Source organism: Mobula hypostoma, chromosome 8 (assembly GCF_963921235.1).
Source record: "Mobula hypostoma chromosome 8, sMobHyp1.1, whole genome shotgun sequence".
NCBI lineage: Eukaryota > Metazoa > Chordata > Chondrichthyes > Myliobatiformes > Myliobatidae > Mobula > Mobula hypostoma.
In genome coordinates this window covers 78778193-78799306 of record NC_086104.1, presented here as the reverse complement: position 1 = coordinate 78799306, position 21114 = coordinate 78778193, and the positions used below count along the sequence as shown (strand labels likewise).

The following is a 21114-nucleotide window of genomic DNA, read 5'->3' as shown; positions in this document are numbered from 1 at the left end:
TTTGCAGGTTCCAATCTGTTAAACTTGGACTACAGCTCCAATTCCAATACGTAGCCGTATTAAATGCTGGAAATCCTGGTTTATATTTTCTTCTGTTGAATGTAACTTGTACATGCTTGCCACTTGATGGCAGCAAAGACACCACTTTCCTCAATCATATTGCATTCTGCACACAATTTTGTGTTTTGATTTACTTCAGCATTTTTACCTCTTGCAGTTTTTTTTAAATGTATGTCTTTCTTTACTTCACTGGGCAGAAGTATGATAAAGAAAGCAGTAGGAAAAACATATAACCCTGATATTAAATGATCAGTAATTGCACAGGTATAGTATTAAATTAAAACAGCTTCCGGGTAACAATTTTTACTGAAAAATATCTGTTGTCCATCATTGGCTGTAAATCTTTTTTTTCCTTAATCTATTCACAATGGTACTCACTGCACCAGTTTGGTGCATTGCAGATTGCGGTGAATTTACACATCTCACAGTGACTGACATGCAGTTCTTCACATTATGTGATGCGTAGAATTTATATATAGTTCTGTGTGTATACTGAACATGCATAGCAGTACACAGAGATGAGAAAATCTGCAGTTGCTGGAAATCCAATGCAACACGCAAAATGCTGGAGGAACTCAGCAGGTCAGGCAGCATCCAAGGAAATGAAAGTACGTTCTGGAGGCACTAGGCTACATTGAACAACAATAAAACCCAAATTTTCTGTGACTTTTTCTGCTGATATTTTTTCTTTTAACCTTGAAAGATGAGCACCATAAGTCTATGGATGTGCAGCAAATAAGGATTTTCAAAATGCGACCTCAGACATGTTTAGATACCAAGGGACCTGGGGAGTGGGTGGGAAATATATATTTGAGAATCAATCAGATATGGTGATAATAGGTGTAAGCCTACTGTTCATAATTCTTCTTTTTAATCCCAAATGCTGGACTAATGAAATCAATTGAATTGACTCACTATTTGTGCTAACAAGACCCAGCAGAGAGCATTCAGATGGTGATCAAATGCAAATATTGGGAAGGTTTGAGGCAAGGTAGAAAAACCTAGCATTGATACAGAAAAAATAATTTGAACGATTTCACTTCTCCTGGTCTTGTTCACAGCAAAGTCATGGCTGTGTTTTCTGTTTGGCCGTTAAATGATTCTTAATCTGCCTTTATGAATTCTTATTTTTCCAGAGCGAAATATTCACTACAACATGTCTTCATTTAATGAATCGGTTGGACTGGGATATCTGAAGACTCATGCGATAGAGTTTGTCAAGTATCTTTTGTGGTGCTTTTAACAAAACTGTACATTTGGTAATTACCTAACGAGCTGAGTGACTGAGAAACAAATGCTGTAGAATTTGCATGTGCTTTTGTATCATGTTGTAAGCTTCCAATGACCACAGACTGTTGTAACTCATTTAATGATAAGAAACAACTCTTTCTACATTACAACATGGATGAAGGCTACTGTCCTAGTGAAGCAACTGGTTGATCACTAATTTACACTAATGTGGAATACCAAGTATTAGAGATAAATTGTCTTGCCTCTCTCACTATTTTCTGTGCCTTGATTTTCCATTTAGTGCATATGAAGTGAACAGGCCTATGTACTTTCCATTGTAATTGGAATTGGTTTATTGTCACATGTCCCGAGGTGCAGTGACAGCTTGTCGTGCGTACAGATCAATTCACTAGACAGCACACAGTGCATTGAAGTAGTGCAGGGTAAAACAATAACAGAATTTAAGTGTGAGAGCTACAGAGAAATGATCACGGATCAACTTTATTTGCCAAATGCACTTCCATGTATTGGGAATTTGCTGTGGTGTGTTGCTCAGGGCACGACATTGAACAAAAAACAATAACGTTCAACAATTATAAAGAATTATGAATCATATAGAAATATAGTTGGAGGTTGAAGTACCGAGAAGGAATAAAATGTGCATAAATATGTAAATACCAATATGTATTTACACTGTAAACAGCATGATAGTTTAAAGTGTTTACAACGTAGTGCAGTGACAGGTGTGGTAGAGAGAGGGGGTGGGTGTGCTAACTGGAATGGTTGATCAGACTGACTACCTTGTGGGGGAGAAGCTTTTAAGGATGGTGTGAAGTTTTTGATTTCATAGCCCTGTAGCGCTTTCCAGAAGGGTGCATTTGGAAGATGCTGTTTGCAGGGTTGGTAGTGCCTGCAATGAAAGTGAAGGTAGACAATAAGGTGTAAGATTGTGAAGTCAAGAGTCTATCTTATCATATAGGTAAATTATTCAATAGGCTTACAACAGTGGGGTAGAAACTCTCTTTGAACCTCGTGGAGTTTTCAGTCTTTTGTATCTTCTTCCTGGTGGGAGAGGGGAGAACAGAGAATGTCTTTGATTATGCTTCACTGACGCAACAAGAAGTGTAGACGGAGTCCATGGAGAGGAGGATGTGGTTTCCTCGATGTATTGGGCTGGGTCCACAGCTCTCTGCATGTTGTCACAGGCAGAACAGTTGCTATATGATGCATCCAGATGGAATGCTTCCTATGGTGTATTGATGAAAAAAAATTGCCAAGGGGCGATGGGAACATGCCAGTCTATCCTCTAATTTCTTGGCACAGGGTTTTCAGGAACACCTAAGGATTCCTGCGTTTGCCACCTCATCAACTTCACGTTGTGATCATGTTGGCCTCAGGGTTGTTGGTTGGAACTGACCAATTTTCTTATCTGGAAAATCCTAGATTCAGATTTAAAACATACAATAATTTAAAAATTAATGCAAACAGCACCTTTCACTGTTTGCGTTAATTATTTGTATTATTGATATACAGCATGAAATAGGCCCTTCCAGCCCTTTGAGCCACGCCACCCAGCAAACCCCCGATTAAATCCTAGCCTAATCATGAGAGAATTTACAATGACTAATTAACCTACCCACAAGAGCGTCTTTGGACTGCGGGAGAAAACCAGAGTACCCGGAGGAAGCCCATGCAGTCACGAGGCGAACATACAGGCTCCTTACGGCAGCAGTGGGAATTGAGCCTGGGTCACTGGTACCCCAAAGTGTTGTGCTAACTACTATGCTATTGTTCCGTCCCTAAAAATCAGCATGACCTAAGGACGTGTTGGGGGCAACCTGCAGGTATCACCACACATTCCAGCACCAGCTTAGCATGTTCAGCAGAACAAATAAGCAGCAGCAACAACAACAACAGAACAAAACACAACAATGACAGCCAAATAAGCCCCTTTCCCACCCACCACCCCTCACACACAGACAGGGCTCCAACCGTTAGGATAGGTGGTGTCCGGACCTTCAGTCCTTCATCTTTGCCTGCTAATAGTGTCAGAAAGTAACAGCTTAAATTTTTGAATCATCCATCCGGAGTTTCTTTGCTGATGATAAAACTCCTGTGTACAAAGACAAGCGGCCTCTGAACCTGAAGCAGTGGAGTGGGTGAACCATTGATATTACAGGCTTATGGCTTATAACAAGTTTTCTTAAGTAATGCTTGAAGCTTTTTTATTCTTACCTTTCTGGTATTTGTGCTGTTAAAAACCCTCCGTAGCTTGCTTGAGGTTCAGTGTCCAAAGTAAAACAACAGATGTGGTCTGACTGAAAATTTGTATCAAAAAGCATCAAATCCTTAGATTTGAATTCTAAAAACTTTGGGATAAAAGGTCATTATCCCATTAGCTCTGCATCAACAGACTGAAACGGCAGAATATGTAGCATGTGACCAGTGTGGATTAAGAGTAATTCTGCAAATGAGAGGTAATTTTTTTGAAGATGTAAGCAGTTGCTCTGTGATTTAGAATTTGCTGTGATGCTGCCTCATGTGGCTGTAGACTGTGTTTGGAAATAATATGAGGAAAACAATTCACATCAAGCAAGAGCTCAGAAAGTGAATTATTAGAAAGAACAAAGGTACCAGGGTTAAGATGAAAGGCAGTAACAGCATTGTAATTGACAGCCACTGTAAAAGATGCAAGGTGCAACAGGCAGGAAACTCAATTTATGATTGTCTGACAAACAGCTCTTTGCCCTTAAAAATAATTACAGTTTATTTATATTTGTAAGTTTGTCTCTTTTTTCTCCCTCTTATGCTTTTGATTTAGATTAACATTCTTAATTAAACATGAAACATAACAAGTCACAGTCATAAATTAGAAAATGGGAGAGATTTACTATGTCTTACAGGCATTCTAGTCTTGTAACAACCTAAAGAGATCAATGTCAAAACTCTCAAGGACTCCATAGAAGTTGGGCTGCTCACAACTTATCAATTTCCAACCTGTATGAAATACAAAATAACCACAACAAAATATGGGCTACCCTGAAGTCTCTGGTCACCGGAATTTGTTTGTTAGATTTGTGCTTGATTAACTGAATGCTGTTGGTGCTCCTGGTTCCTCTCAGCAAAACTGGACCCTTGTGAATGTTTTAAATCACACACATTGTTGACATTAGGCAAATTCAGCAATTTGTCAGTGCAACTCTTAAAACAAAATGTTATGCACAATATAAGTCCTGATTACATGGTCTTGAATGCCTTGAAGTAATATTTGAATATTTACTGGAACATCACACCAATGCAAAACAGGACCAAAGTAGTTATTGAAGTGGTTGGTAAAGTAAGCAGAATAAATAATAATGAGAGTATAAAGCCTGGGTGTGTGCATACATGCAGCTGCAGCTGTTTTTGCTCCATTTTCCTTAATGAGCTTCACAGTTATAATAAGCGACAAATGAGTCGTATTTACCCCAAGGGAGGACGAGTGGATTCCAGTAATTACATGCCTCAGATCTTCTGGAACGCAGGCTGCCAGATGGTCTCACTGAACTTCCAGACCCCAGGTACAAACTGTTGTCCAGCCAGCCGGATTGTCAATACAGGATTTAGGAAGCTGCTCCGAAACAGATGCCCTGGATAAAGTACAATCATTTACCAGTGGCATTTCCTTTGGCAGTCATTCACACAGCACAAAATTAAGCATCCAAACCCAGGAAGCCATGAAAATGAACTGCTAAACTGCTGCATTACACAAATGAAAAATTGTATGGTTTATTTCATGGTCACTGTTTTGATTAAGCATTGTATACAGGCAGATTTCGTTTACAGTGCTGATCAAGGCACATATGGAACACAATTGGAAGAATTAAATAGGTATCATTTGCACTATTCCATTGCAAGTTTATCTTAGCACACAACTTTTTGCCAATACATTCTTCAGAATCTTCAGAAACCAGAAAACAATTCCCAGCATTTTAGAGGAGGAATATACAGAACTGAAACAGTACAGTAGTTTTTTTTTGGTGAGGAATGCAATGTCCTTTTTTTTTTGCTATTTGCAGCTATGTATGGTTCAATCCAAATGTCTCACCATGCGTTTTATAAACACAGTGCCTGATTCCATGGTTGGTGCATTGTGAGAATTGTAAAGTATACAATTTTTATCATGGGAAACTTCGAAGGATAGGCAATCACAAACTGTGTGCTAATAGCTTTCTATGATGCACACTCTGTGCTTGTAAAATCGCGCATCATTCATCTCTTTATTCAATCAATGAGCTATTTCCAGAAAATAAAATATGATTACTTATGAGAGTGAATGTTCCTGTGCCCTATGTTGCAGGCACTTTGGCCCAGATGTTCCAGTATTAGTGAGGTCTATTAACTTTTACTGGAGAATTAAATTGTGGGAAGTTCTCACAATTACTTCCCACTTGGTTCAATAGATCATAATTTATTTAAAACCTGTTTCAGAAGTAGTGTTTATTGGGCATGTAATTTGTTATATTGCTTTTAATCCATACAACAATGGATGAATTTCTTTTGATTTTAATTACAGTCTCCTATGTTAAACTCATTATTAATATAATTATGTTAACACGTACTATCCTCACAGCATCTAATGAGAGGTGATCTTTATTCTTATCACTTACATTGCTTTTAAGTATCAATTACAGTATTCTAACTGCAATTTAGTTTCCAAATATCTGTCTTTTTTTTTGGTGGAAGTTGTCCTGGTTTTAATATAAAACAGACTAATTAATGCTTGATTGAAGTTAGCTGTGTTTTAAATTAAAACTAATGCTTATTTTCTATAAATTATTTATACTTCAATGGTAAAATTAAGATGAAACTTTTATCATTAAAATTTCCAATAATTTTCCTTTAAAACGTATTTTGTTTTTCTTCCTCACATAAGATCTAATTTGGCATTGTTGTATATTATGTAACAGATTTGGCCATGCAATTAAATCAGGGAAAGTTTGAATACAATGGATCATGTGGGTGAGTAAATTATCATTGCTGTGACCTGCCTACAGTTGGAAATACTTTTTTTTAAAAAAAACTGCATTGCTGCAGATCTAAATATAAACACAGTTCATGCTCTCCATAGCTTATGCAAGCAGTTATTTAATATCACGGAGTTCCAGTCATCTACTTTGAATTTTTATCAAGTGGAATTGGTTGCTTAGACCATATGTACTCTCATAAACACAAGAAAATCTGGAGATGCTGGAAATCCAAAGCAACACACACGAAATGCTAGAAGAATTTAGCAGGACAGACAGTAACTATGGAAAAAAGTAAATATTCAACGTTTCACGCTGAGACCCTCTTCCATATGTACTCTGTTCCGTTCATTGGGCACTTATATTAGCTGTGAGGAATGATTTAATATGAACATTTTTGATTGCTGTATGAACGCAACACATTTTCTAAAAATTCTTTGTTAAATTTGAACTGTACTGGACACGTACATTTAAGAAGATTCACCGAACTAGAATACTCCTGGGGTTCAGAAAGTTGCTGATGTTTCAAGTGAAGAGTGAGATGAAAACTTTTAGATTCAAGACATGAGATAAAAGTAGGGATATTATACCCACTGATTTCTGCTTCCCAGGCTTTCGAAAGTCATAATTTTGTCTGGTGGCACCATTATTATCTAGATCAATCATATAACCTAGGAAGTGTGATGATGCTGTATTCCACAGAGCTGACACTGACCAGGTGGTGTATTTTGAACCAGCCATCAGACAAAAAGTTGCTCTGATTTGCTAATAATCTAACAATATGACTTCAATGGAAATGAAGTAATAATAACTAATAAAAACCTCGGATAACTTCCTTGCAGCCATTAACAGTGCAGTTTTAATTCAGTCTGTATTTGTGACTAATACAGTCGTGAGACAAATCAAAATGACCTTATTGCAAAGTTCTGCTTTGCAGTTTGTATGGAAATGAGAGGGCCTAAATGCATTGAATAAGGAACCCTTTATAAAATTATTGTTGAGAATGCTTGGGGAAGAGAGGGCAAGGGGATCATTCAAAAACAATTGTAAATTTTTGAGTAGGTTCCTTTGCATATAATTTTAAGAGCTTTTAGTAGACCTATGATGAAACTCATGGTTTCTCTTTAGAGGACAGACATTCAATGAGATTAAACGAAATGGTATCTTTCAAGATTTCAAACAGTCAGATTCTGTCATGATATAATCAATGGTTAAATAAAAGTTTTCATTAATGAATTTAAGTTAGTTACCATTCAGTAGTTAATATAACAGTGAAAATGTCTGAGTTAAATTTCATACAGTGCCATTGAACCAGTGTGCTGGAGACGATGGCAGATTAATGTTTCAGGTGACTACTCACATTCATCGCAGTTTCTCAATTCTTATTCATTTGAAATCAGCAAAGGGCTCTGCCAAGTTGGGCTGGGACATTTGACTTTTGTGCAAGGAGTCAGTTTAGGTGGCAAGGAATAATTGTGAGCAGCAAAACAGGAAGTGGAGTGACAGCAAAGGTATACAAGGACAAAATGCAGGGGAGGGAGAGAAGTTATATATCACTTTCATGCATTGTGTTCCACTGAAGTAGAGCATGTGTCATATATTAATTTTAATTTTTATATAATAGTGCAAAATGACTTAATAACAATGAGAGCAAGGTTTAACTTAATTCATTGGGGAAAATAAACAGCTCAGTGTGCTGAGGTGCTTTTCAGTTAGTGTTCACTCAGTTCTCCTTTGTGTAGGTTGAATAAATACATGTGTAAGAAGCACAAGTATCCGGTTCAGATCCCAAGTGATTACTGCCGTTACTTCTCTGGATTATGTTGTTTTATGGGGATTTACAAATCATTGTGGGTCACCTCCCACAACAAAAAATAGTCAGAACATTTTTAGGAGGAACTGATCCCATCATTTCAACTTGGTATCTGCAGCAGATCCTAATTTGTCTGAGGGCACACCGACCAGATTCCTAAAACATGAGAAATACAGCAGATGAGTTGGTTTCAGATGTGAGCAGAGAGTTTCCTTGTCATTTAGATTTGTGTCACATCCTACAAAGCACAGGAATCTGCAAATTCCTCTGTTGTGAATACTACAAGTCCATATTTTTTACTTTGATACTTTAAGTTGACGTAAATAAAACAGTGCTCCGCTGAAATGCATCCACGTTTGATTTGGTTGTTATTGCTGTAAGTACTCCTAAAATTGTTCATAACACTTATTTATGTTGAGAATTGCCAGAGCTCTTAGGCAGCGTGTGTGTATTAAGACATCTGCTTATTTTAATGTCACCTACCTTTGGAATTCCTTTTAAACTAATAGTTATCTGCTGAAGCCTGATTTCATGCGTCGACCAGATCGGACTTTTGATCCATTCTCTGAGACCCCTGTGGATGGCGTAATTGCAGCTACCTGTTCTGTACAGGTAAATAAGGAACTAGTATCATTTCTTAATTGTCTTGTCATCAACTTCAAATTCAAATACATATGACATTTAGTAAGCCAGCTTCTGAAATCTAATCAAAGCTGACAAACAGCAATGCACATCAAGGTCTGTCAAAACAAATGAGATAGAAAAAGAAGGCTGCATTTTTGATGGTATTTTCTCTCACTCAGCTTCTTACAGAATCTTGTTTTAATTGTTTTCAATTTTATTTGGAAAAAAAACTGATGTATAAATTTCCAAAACATAGTTTGTGTAATGTGTTTTCCTTCTGCAAGATTCAGCATCACATCTTCACCTGTTTTAATCCATCCTTGGTGCTAAATATCTTTAGCTGCATGCAAAAAGTTAATGAATCTGTATTATCAAGTGTTTCAAATGGGGAAATTTGCATCATATGCCATTTTGATAATGATTATCTGTAATAGGTAAACTGGGAAGTTAAAAGCCTTGCTTCTATATACGGCAGTAAAAATGCCCCATCCCTCCCTTTCTCTGTCTCTTAGCTCATCTACAATGGGAAATAGATTTGGGCTTCTCTCTGTCAAGCTCACCAAAGTTGAGAAAGTGGCAGAATGAAAGTCGCTTAAAGCTTCAATCCAGCGAGGAAATTGGAGATATAGTCCTCTTTATCAAAATAAAGGTACAAGGAGAAGCCAACCAGCAACTGTATGCTAGTCCAAAATGAACTCCAGTGAAAGCTACAGATATTTTCAGAATTCCCTGGAGATTGCAGACAAGAAGTGCAAAATTAGGGTTTGCTAAATGTTTGTAGTGGGCCTGCCAAACTGCACCTTCATGCAACATTAATGAACTAAATAAAAATCAGTTGAATTTCCCGTTTAATATTGATGTCTGATATTTTGAGGTGTAATTCACAGTTAATATACTCCTCTTTTATAGGTGATATCAGGCCAGTTTTTATCAGATAAGAAAGTTGGTACGTACGTAGAAGTAGATATGTATGGTCTACCCACTGACACAATTCGAAAAGAATTCCGAACACGTATGGTCATGAACAATGGTTTGAACCCAGTTTATAGTGAAGAACCATTTGTATTTCGGAAGGTAAATCATAAATCTAATACTTATTTCTAGTGTTATTGTTGGATCTTTAAACGGGATTATAATTTTTATCCACTTATGTCAGTCATAAGAATATGTAGCCTCTGAAAGAGGATATTCAGGCCTTTATGACTGTTCTTGTTTCTGGAAGAGCACTTGTTTAGTCTTGTTTCTGAGTTCTATCCCCTTATTACATTGTCATGTAGATGTTTTCTTTATAAGCAGAGATGCCATTTCTTTGAATCTGCTTTTGTGTTTTCGGATGCCTGCATTTCAAATCCTAACACTGCTGACCTTAAAAATGTTCTCCTCATTCCCTCGTTGGCTTTTGCAAAGTGTTCGAATCCTGTGCCCTCTGACCACCCAATCAGTCTGATGCAGTGCTCGGCAGAAATTTAACCAGTGGTCACCTGGATATGATTTATTTTGTAAATAACTCTATTCTTTGCATTTCTAGTCAGATGCTAACTGCATTTCATTGGCTTTGCATCCGTACTCGGCACAATGACAATAAAGTTGAATCTAATCTAATATGATTTATTTTGCTTGCTTTTCATTTTGGCTGAATATCCTGAAGCAGACCAAAAGAAAGCAAAAAGAAAAATCAGTGACAGATTTGTTATGGAGAATCTGTGAAGAGTAACCATAACCATGTCCCCTGGTGAATCTGTAATGTCTCAGAACACATCTTACACAATCAAGAAAGCTCAACAATGCCTCTACTTTCTAAGAAGGCTGCAGAGAACTGGACTATGTACATCATTATGACAATCTTCCATAGATGCACAGTAGAGAGCTTTCTAACATGCCACATCACTGGATGGTACTAAAACCACTGCAGTGAAGAGGAAAGCCTGCAATGGGTAGTCAAATCTGCCCAAAGCATCACTGGCACCAGCCTACCCACCACCAAAGACATATATACAGAAAGATGCCAGAAAAAAAGGCCAGTAAAATCATGAAGAATCTCACACACCCTGCTTATGGACTGCTTATTCCACTCCCATCAGGGAGGAGGCTATGTAGCATCCACACCAGGACCACCAGACTCAAAAACAGTTATTTTTCCCAGGCAGTAAGATTGATCAACACCTCCACCTACAAACCCACCCCACCACATCCCCATCAACCCTACTTTATCATTTCCTGTCAGAGTCACCTTATGTACAGATATTCCTGTATGTAGCATCACTTTATGTACATAAAATCAATATATGTATAAGGTATCATCTTTATTTATATTAATTTTTTTTAATCTTTATCTTATTGTGTTTTTTTTGGTTTTGCATCAGATCTGAAGTAGCAAATATTTTGTTCTCTTTTACATTAGAAATGACATTAAACAATCTTGAATCTTAAATTTTGAATATGCTGCATGCTTAACTTGTCCCCTTTGATATATTTTCCATTTTAATGCTTGCATTAAAAATTGGACTAAAGATATATTACAGTACGCATTCTAGTCACCATCCGATTCTGCAGGTGACAGGTAAAAAGAAGAGTAAAAACTATATTGAGATACAAAGCAAAAGATGTCTCAAAAAGTAGTGCTGACTATCCACAAAGGAAGAATAGAGTTTGATGTCTTCATCATCTGGGGTTAAAATTGGCAGAATGAATTTGGGGTGGGTTTCTGTTGAATCCAGTGAAGGAAAAAAAACAGTTGCAGCATCCTTGGTTAACAAGAGGATGTAAGGGCGTGCCAAGCAACTACAGTCAGCTTAACCTCAGTTGTGGGAAAGCATTTAGAAACAATACTCAGCAAAAAATCATGGAGGCACATAGAGATACTTGAATTAATTAAAAAGGACCAACTAGATTGTTGAAAGAAAAACGTGTGGCTCACCTGATTGAGAACATAGAACAGTACAGCACAGGGATAGGCTCTCTTGCCTACAATGTCTGTGCTGACCAAAATGGCAAATTAAATTCATTCCACCTGCTTGCAGTTTATACATGTGCCCCTATCGTGTGCCTATTCCTGTGTTTATTTAAACACCTGTTAAACACTGATGTGATGTCTGCTTCTACCACCTGCCCTGGCAGAACATTCCACTCTCTATGTTAAAAGTAATTGCCTAGTAAATTTCTTTAAATCCAAATCATTTATGTATTACAACAATAGACTTGCCATGCAGAACACCACTAGTGACAGACCTCCTAGCAGAATAACACCTTTCCACCATTACCCTCTGTCTTCTGTGACCAAGCCAATTTAAGATCCAATTTATCAACTGATTGTGGAATGCATGTGGCTTAACCTGCCAGGACATCTAGCCATGAGGACCTTGACGAATGCTTTACTAACATCCATGGTGTCAGCATGCTCAACCCTTATCGATCTTCATTATTATTTCCTCAAAACCTTTTCAATGTGACGGTGCAGACGTTGATGAAAGGAATGCTGGAGTTGCCTTCAACGGCACTGGATTAAATCACAAAATGCCTGTGTCTGCCAGTGGTAGCATAAATAGGAAACTGGCTCAAAGGAATTATTGGAGTCTGCTGATAACCTAGATTGGATTAGGCGTCACCTCTCAGAATATCCTTGCCTCCGCACAAAAGCCTTATTTACATCTTTTGCTCATGCCCCAAATGACTAATATTGTGGTGAGCAGCCTATTAACCCTCCATTTGACATTCACTGCAAGCTACTCATTTTCATATAGATGACCAAATCCTCAGTACCAGAAGAACAACTGACATGCTCTACTTGACATCTGCCCAAAGCTTCAACCTCCATCCTGAGTTCTTAAATCATTGTCAGATTTAAGACAGATCCACTAAGCCACAACCTTAGAAAGATGTTTTCTATTTTTTTGTACAGGTGTGGTTGTATTTTTCTTTTTCAGTTTTTATCCTCCTCATTTCTGTTTTCAGATGTTTACTTTAAGAACAATTGCTACCTTGACAACTCTAATCTGAACCCATCACAGCTAATCCCTCTGTTTTATCCAACACTCACTCTTTCTGCAATTTAACAAGCTTGTTTTCTCATTTTCCTGGTTCTGTTAAAAAATTCTAGACCCAAAATATGAGTTCCTTTTCTCTCCCTGCTAACGCTGTCTGACTTACTGAGTGCTTCCACTTTTATTTGTCATAGACATCCAGCACCTGTACTTTTTTTTATTCCAAGTATTTCAAGTGGGTCTCTGGGTGTCTGAGTGGCCTGTGGGATGGCCAGCAAAGGAACTGGGTCATTTTATTTGTTAATGTATTGGTGATGGAACTCTGCTTATTTTAACTAGGCAAGGACATGACAAGTACTCAGCATGAGCATGTTTCCTTTAAGAAAATAAGATGCTGACACTTAGAAATGTGTGAACTCATTAAAAAGGTTTATTAGGTATTTTGTGTCAGTTTTTATGGTGAAGGATGTGACAAATATTGCATTAATAATAAATAATATTAAGCAGGAGGAATTAAATACCATCATCACTTCTTGTTTGTTATGTGCCATGTCATCTGACATGGGCAGTCATGTTCTTTCCATGACCATAATTGTTCTTGGCAAATTTTTCTGCATAACTGGTTTGCCATTGCCCTTCTGGCCACTGTCTTTATAAGGCTGTCGGCCCCAGCCATTCTCTGTCTGCCTAGCATCTGTGGTCACATAACACGGCTTGTGATATGCACCAGCTGCTCATATGGTTATCCATCACCAATGGCTTCACGGGACTCTGACTGGAGGGCTAAGCAGGTACTACGCCTTGCCCTGCTGACTAGCAGAGGGAAGGGGAGCCTAGGTTTGCACCCTAGGTCTCCAAAAGAAGTGGCCCTAGTGATAATGAATGCAGTAATTGTAATCTTCCAGAATTCCTCAGATACTGGAGAGGTGCCAGTGGATTGGAAAACTCCCAAGGTGATAATCTTATTCAAAAAGGGTGAAAAGCATAAAGCAGCTAACATTTAGCTCGAGGTATTATTGTAAAAATATTAGTATCGATTATTAAGGAGCTAAAAGCAGAGTAAGTGTTAAAGTCCTAATCTGGTCAAACATAGCATGGCTTCATGAATGGGAAATCATGTCAGACAAATTTATTTGAGCACCATGAGTATCAGCCAAAGTAGATAGAGGAGAGCCAGTTGATATAATATATTTGGAAAATTCAAAAGGCATTCAACAAGATTACTTGTTGAACACAAAGAACATAAATTCCAAAGATAAGCATGCATGGTACTGGAGTTTATGAATTAGCATCAACAGAGGACTGGCCCACAAGCAAGATGCAGAAGGTCAAATAAAATTGTCACTTTCAGGATTGATAATTTGTAACAGGTGAGGTGACCTAGGGATCACTGCTAGGCATGATCAATGACGTAGAGGGAGAAAGTGAGTGTATTATAGCTAGGTATGCAGGTGATACAATAATAGGTGAGATGAGAATCTGTGAGGAGGATGGAAACTATTTCAATGATGAAGTTGATGATTTAAGTGAGTTGTCAAAATGTCAGCAAATTAATAACGTAGAAAAATATGAAGTTGCTTACTTTGGAAAGAGGAATGGAAAAGCACTATCATTTAAATGGAGAAGGATCATAGAAAGCTGCAGAATGAAAGGTTTTGAAGACCCTCTACGTGAAATGCAGAACTGCAACGTACAGTTGCAGCAAGTAATCAGAAAGGCTAATGGAATAATTTCAGGGATATTGGAGCATAAATATAGGGAGGTTCACTATGACTATACCAGGCCTCATCAGGGTCCTCTGTATGTGGTATACTGTTTTTGATCCTTTTATTTTGAGGAAAGGCACATTATCATTGAAGATGGTTCAGAGAAGATTCACTGGAATGATCTGGGTGAGGAAGGATGATCTTGTGGGGAAAGGTTGAAGAGTTTTTCCTGTGAAGGACAACAGGTGTTTTATCGAAACATATTATTTTTAAATGGAGCAGGCTGAAGAGTCTTATTCTTCTGTCCTATGATTTTAAGTAATAATTCACAAGTGGAAAAAAATGCAATTGTGTTTTTTAAACTAGACAGATGATTATGTTTCTGCAGTACCAACAAATATAAAACTTGTTATCTTGCAGGTAATTCTGCCTGACCTCGCAGTGTTGAGGATAGCTGTTTATGATGACAGCAATAAGTTGATTGGTCAGAGAATCTTACCTTTGGATGGTCTGCAAGCTGGCTACAGGCACATATCCCTCAGAAATGAAGGCAATAAGCCTCTGTCGTTGCCTACTGTCTTCTGTAATATTGTACTTAAAACCTATGTTCCAGATGGTTTTGGAGGTGAGTTTAGCAGATTGTCAAACTGTAATTGCTACTTTATCACAGGAACAAATTCAAAATTGCAGAAGATATCGGTAATTGTATTGTAAAGCTGCCCACTCTTGTTCTTTAACACCCACGTAATGGAAAAATGTCATTTTGTTTCTGAGTCAGAGAGCTGTGGGTTTTAGTTTCATACTAAGATGCAAGCACATATCAGTTAATATTCTGAATGAGTGGTGTGGTACTGAAAGCGCTGCCATTTGGATGAGATGATACCTCGAACTTCCTATCTGCTATCTTGGATGGCTAGAAAAGATGCATTGATAGTGCATGGAAAAGAGTGGAGGCATTATCCACATTGCCCTGTTGAGTGCTTGGCCCATCATTAAACATCATGACGGCAGATGATCTGGTTATCAAAGTTCAAAGTACATTTGTCATCCAAGTATGTATGCTTTATACAACCTTGAGATTTGTCTCCTTGCTGACAGCCACAAAACAAAGAAAACCAATAGAACCCATGAAACAAAAGAAAACCATCAAACACCCAACTTGCAGAGAGAAACAAACAAATCGCACAAACAATGAAAGTAAACAAATAGCATTCAGAACTGAAGTGGTAAACGTGAATCCATGGCCAGGCATCATTGCAGCTGATTCAGAAGCCCATCAGTTACAGGCCACAGACTCAGTTCAGCGCAGAGATGAGTAAACCTCACGGCACAGCAAGCTGAACTGGGTCACCTGTGGCCTCCAGCCTTGACACCCTGACCTTTCCAATTCGGCTTGGTGCTTAAATCAGTCAAACCTTGGGTCTTTCTCCCTCTCGGGCCTAAGCTCCACCTCATCCCTGCTCATCTTGCCTCAGTTCTGTCACATTGAATTGCCTTCAAGTCCACTCCAGAAATGGCCATGCTTTGGCTCATTCCTCGCTCTCTGGGCCAGGCCCTGCTGCCTCGATTTGGCCTGTACACGCCGTGCTGCAACCGTCCTTCACCTGCAAGACTTCCGCTCACACCACAAAAATGACAGGTCGTACAGGCGGTTCAACAGTGTAGCTCTTGACAAGGAAGTAGGGGCTATTGTTTGCAGTGGTCATTAACTGCTGCAAAAGTGTGTTTAATAAAGTATGTAGTTGTTTTCTTTGTTTTATTTGCCACCAACAAGTAGTCGCTGAGCTTCACCAATGCTATCTTAAGCCGGAGATAATTATGAAACCTCATTGTGGGAAAATAGCTACGTTCTTTTTTAGTTTGTTTAAAAAAAAAGGTCTAAAAACTCTTTAAAAATTCCATTGACCATTAATTACTTTTGGATGTTGTGCAAGTTAATATATATAGGCTAGTAAGATATTTTTATGAAAAATTAAATAATGTAAGTGCCTACCTCATTGTAATGTGTTATTCATTTAATCAGACGCGAAGTAAAGAAGTCTGTAGTTACTTTTGTCTATTGTTTGCAAATAAAAGATAGTTCCTCTTTCAACCTCACCACCTCTTCTTTGCATGGTGGCCTTTCTAAAAGTACAGATTAGTGCTAGTTAAAAACTCCAATCATGGCCTTATGGACTTGATTCATGTTCGACTCTTCATGGTGACGCCAGTTCTGTTGTTTATATTTTTAACAACTGAGTCCTGAACTGAAGTCAACAAATTCAGGGGGCACAGCTAGTAGAGGTGTCATCCAGTAGTTGTAGGTGACCCAGGTTTCATCTGGAACTCAGTACTATGTGAAGCTTGCACGTTCTCCCTGCGACTGTGAAGGTTTCCTCCAGGTTCTCTCGTGTGTTGTATCAATTTCAAAGAAGAAGCATACAAATTAGCCAGAAAAAGTGGCTCACCTGAGGACTGTGAGAAATTCAGAGTCCAGCAGAGGAGGACAAAGGGCTTAATTAGGAAGGGGAAAAAAGATTGTGAGAGAAAACTGGCAGGGAACATAAAAACTGACTCTAAAAGCTTTTATAGATATGTGAAAAGAAAAAGATTGGTTAAGGCAAATGTAGGTCCCCTACAGACAGAAACAGGTGAATTGATTATGGGGAGCAAGGACATGGCAGAACAATTGAATAACTACTTTGGTTCTGTCTTCACTAAGGGGGACGTAAATAATCTTCCGGAAATAGTAGGGGACAGAGGGTCCAGTGAGGTGGAGGAACTGAGGGAAATACATATTAGTAGGGAAGTGGTGTTAGGTAAATTGAAGGGATTAAAGGCGGATAAATCCCCAGGGCCAGATGGTCTGCATCCCAGAGTGCTTAAGGAAGTAGCCCAAGAAATAGTGGATGCATTAGTGATAATTTTTCGAAACTCTTTAGATTCTGGACTAGTTCCTGAGGATTGGAGGGTGTCTAATGTAACCCCACTTTTTAAAAAAGGAGGGAGAGAGAAACCGGGGAATTATAGACCGGTTAGCCTGACATCGGTGGTGGGGAAAATGCTAGAGTCAGTTATCAAAGATGTGATAACAACACATTTGGAAAGTGGTGAAATCATCGGACAAAGTCAGCATGGATTTGTGAAAGGAAAATCATGTCTGACGAATCTCAGAATTTTTTGAGGATGTAACCAGTAGAGTGGATAGGGGAGAATCAGTGGATGTGGTATATTTGGATTTTCAAAAGGCTTTCGAAAGGTCCCACACAGGAGATTAGTGTGCAAACTTAAAGCACACTGTATTGGGGGTAAGGTATTGATGTGGATAGAGAATTGGTTGGCAGACAGGAAGCAAAGAGTGGGAATAAACAGGACCTTTTCAGAATGGCAGGCAGTGACTAGTGGGGTACCGCAAGGCTCAGAGCTGGGACCCCAGTTGTTTACAATATATATTAATGACTTGGATGAGGGAATTAAATGCAGCATCTCCAAGTTTGTGGATGACACGAAGCTGGGCGGCAGTGTTAGCTATGAGGAGGATGCTAAGAGGATGCAGGGTGACTTGGATAGGTTAGGTGAGTGGGCAAATTCATGGCAGATGCAATTTAATGTGGATAAATGTGAGGTTATCCACTGTAGTGACAAAAACAGGAAAACAAATTATTATCTGAATGGTGGCCAATTAGGAAAAGGGGAGGTGCAACAAGACCTGGGTGTCATTATACACCAGTCATTGAAAGTGGGCATGCAGGTACAGCAGGTGGTGAAAAAGGCGAATGGTATGCTGGCATTCATAGCAAGAGGATTCAATTCCAGGAGCAGGGAGGTACCTACTGCAGTTGTACAAGGCCTTGGTGAGACCACACCTGGAGTATCGTGTGCAGTTTTGGTCCCCTAATCTGAGGAAAGACATCTTTGCCATAGAGGGAGTACAAAGAAGGTTCACCAGATTGATTCCTGGGATGGCAGGACTTTCATATGATGAAAGACTGAATCGACTAGGCTTATACTCATTGGAATTTAGAAGATTGAGGGGGGATCTTATTGAAACGTATAAATCCTAAAGGGATTGTACAGGCTAGATGCAGGAAGATTGTTCCCGATGTTGGGGAAGTCCAGAACGAGGGGTCACAGTTTGAGGATAAAGGGGAAGCCTTTTAGGACCGAGATTAGGAAAAACTTCTTCACACAGAGAGTGTTGAATCTGTGGAATTCTCTGCCACAGGAAACAGTTGAGGCCAGTTGATTGGCTATATTTAAGAGGGAGTTAGATATGGCCCTTGTGGCTAAAGGGATCAGGGGGTGTGGGGGGAAGGCTGGTACAGGGTTCTGAGTTGGATGATCAGCCATGATCATACTGAATGGCGGTGCAGGCTCGAAGGGCCGAATGGCCTACTCTTGCACCTATCTTCTATGTTTCTATGTTTCCTTTTGCAGAAGTGCAGGCTGATAGTTTAATTGACATCTGTAAATAGAGCTCCGTGTGTAAGTGAGTGGAAGAACCTTGGGAGGGGGTGGTGTTGGTAGTGGGGATGGATTAGAATGTGGAACAAATATAAATATAGTATTGGATTAGTATAAATGGATGCTTGCTTGATGATTGATACAAACTTGATGGACTGTAGAGTCTGTTTCCATGTACTACAACACCGTGAATAAATTAACATATTCTATCTTTTCACTTGTCATGCATTCTAAAGTACTTGTAGCATTTTTATCACCATCCAGCTATGACCAATTAACTTAATGCAAATGGAAATAAGCAATGTTGTGTACTTGAGTCAATTACGTGTGGTCTTTGCTAAATCAGCCATGTGAATATTTAGCTAAGCAGGTTAGTTATTTTATTTGTAATGATGTGCTTGTGTTCTGTAAAACAAACACAGCAGTTTAGAAAAACTTTTGTGCAGATTATCTATTTCCTGTATTTATTGAATGGGAATGGGCACATTGCAGTTTGGGTCAATAAAAGTGTATCTACAGTATCTGTGGATTGCAGAGCTCACTGACAAGTCCATCCCAAATTACTATTGAGAAAATGATGGTGAAACCTAATTTATTCTCACAGTGATGTTGTATAGAGAGTTACAGGATTTAGACCAAGTGGAAATCAAAGAGCAGGGGTGAATTGACCCTCAGTACCCATAACCGACGTACATTGTAGGACATACAGTTTGTCCCTGCAAAGTGAAGACCTCAGTTCCCATTGGCTAATTTTATCAAGCTTCTTTGATACGACTCTCTATTCAAATGCTACCTTAATGTCAAACTTGGTCACTGCTAGTGTTTGCCAGTCCAGCCTCCCATTTTCTGCTTTCTGTGAATCTCTGTTGTCCATATTCTGTGTTGCAATATCCCTTGTCCTAATTCAATATATTGGCTTATCAATATCACAGCAGCCAAGTGCTTAAAAATTACTTTTTGTTAAATGCTCACAAGACCTTGCCATAATTCTCATTTTCTTCAACCATCTCAGAAGATACCTCCAAGAATTCCTCTATCTTTAATTACTTCAATATTTCTTCAACCTGCACCCCATCACTACTAACCATATTCTGAAATACCTTTATAAATCTTTATACCTATGCTTTAAGATCTATTTACAGTGCATGTGGGTTTTTTTCAATAATGTTTGTTTGGTTTCCAGAATTGTATGTTGACTTGAATTAGATTTAGAGATACAGCACAGTAACAGGCCCAACCACCCCATACTGTCCAGTTACACCCATGTAACCAATTAATCCATGCCTTTGGAATGTGGGAGGAAACCAGAGCACACAGAGGAAACCGTCATGGTCACGGTGAAAACATACAAATTCCTTACAGACAGACAGCAGAGGGAATCTAACCCAGGTTGCTGCCGATATAATAGCATTGTGCTGTCATAGTGCCGTACTGCCGGGCTGCCCCGACGTCTTGGGTTGTGCACTCAGTCATAAGGATTGTATATTCAAATCCCATTCCAGCATCGTAGGAACAAAATCTAGGTGGAGAGTCCAGGTCAATATGGAAGGTGTACTGCATTCTATAAAATAAACTAATTTGATCTGTAAGGTATCACTGCTAACCTTTCCATCATTTTTTTCCCTTGACAAATATTATGTGGATGTTTGTGGGGCTTGAAATAATTACAAAAATGAATACATTTGAAATATCTATGAAATATTTTGCGACATCCAGGGGTCATGAAAGATGTTAAGTAATTTTTGTATTTAATTTGCATGCTTCAACAATAGAAATTGTCTTTTTTAAGTTGCCTTTATGTGCTTCTCTCACCAATAGATATCGTTGATGCTCTGTCAGATCCGAAGAAATTTTTGTCTGTGATGGAAAAGAGGGCTGACCAAATGAGGGCTATGGGAATTGAAACTGTATGTAACAATATTTAAATATTATGTTTTGTGCAGTTGATTAGCAAGAAGTATATTTTCTTTCATTTGGAATATTTGAACAAACTATATTTTCGGAACTGTTGCTATAAGCCAATGAAAGTCACCAAATAATTTTATCTTATAAAATGAGATTTACAAGAATGATCCTGGGAATGAAAGTGTTTAGGTATGAGGAACATTTGACGGCTCTGGACCTGTACTCAACTGGAGTTCAGAAGAATGAAGGGGGATCTTATTGAAACCTACTGAATATTGAAAGGCCTAGATAAAGTGCACATGGAGAAGATATTTCCAGTTGTAGGAGAGCCTAAGGCAAGAGGGTAC

At 38.6% G+C, this 21114-nt stretch overlaps 1 protein-coding gene across 12 annotated transcripts in view; it reads left to right on the top strand.

Moving 5' to 3' along the window:
- The window catches only part of plcb4a (phospholipase C, beta 4a), a 572877-nt gene that overhangs the window by 434482 nt on the left and 117281 nt on the right, over positions 1-21114 (top strand). For all 12 annotated transcript variants that reach the window (XM_063056176.1, XM_063056174.1, XM_063056175.1 and 9 more), the window contains 7 exons: positions 1197-1281; positions 4726-4850; positions 6240-6291; positions 8619-8721; positions 9643-9807; positions 14840-15044; positions 20681-20769. In XM_063056176.1, the coding sequence (XP_062912246.1) occupies positions 1197-1281; positions 4726-4850; positions 6240-6291; positions 8619-8721; positions 9643-9807; positions 14840-15044; positions 20681-20769 (824 nt within the window). The remainder of the gene's footprint in view (positions 1-1196; positions 1282-4725; positions 4851-6239; positions 6292-8618; positions 8722-9642; positions 9808-14839; positions 15045-20680; positions 20770-21114) is intronic.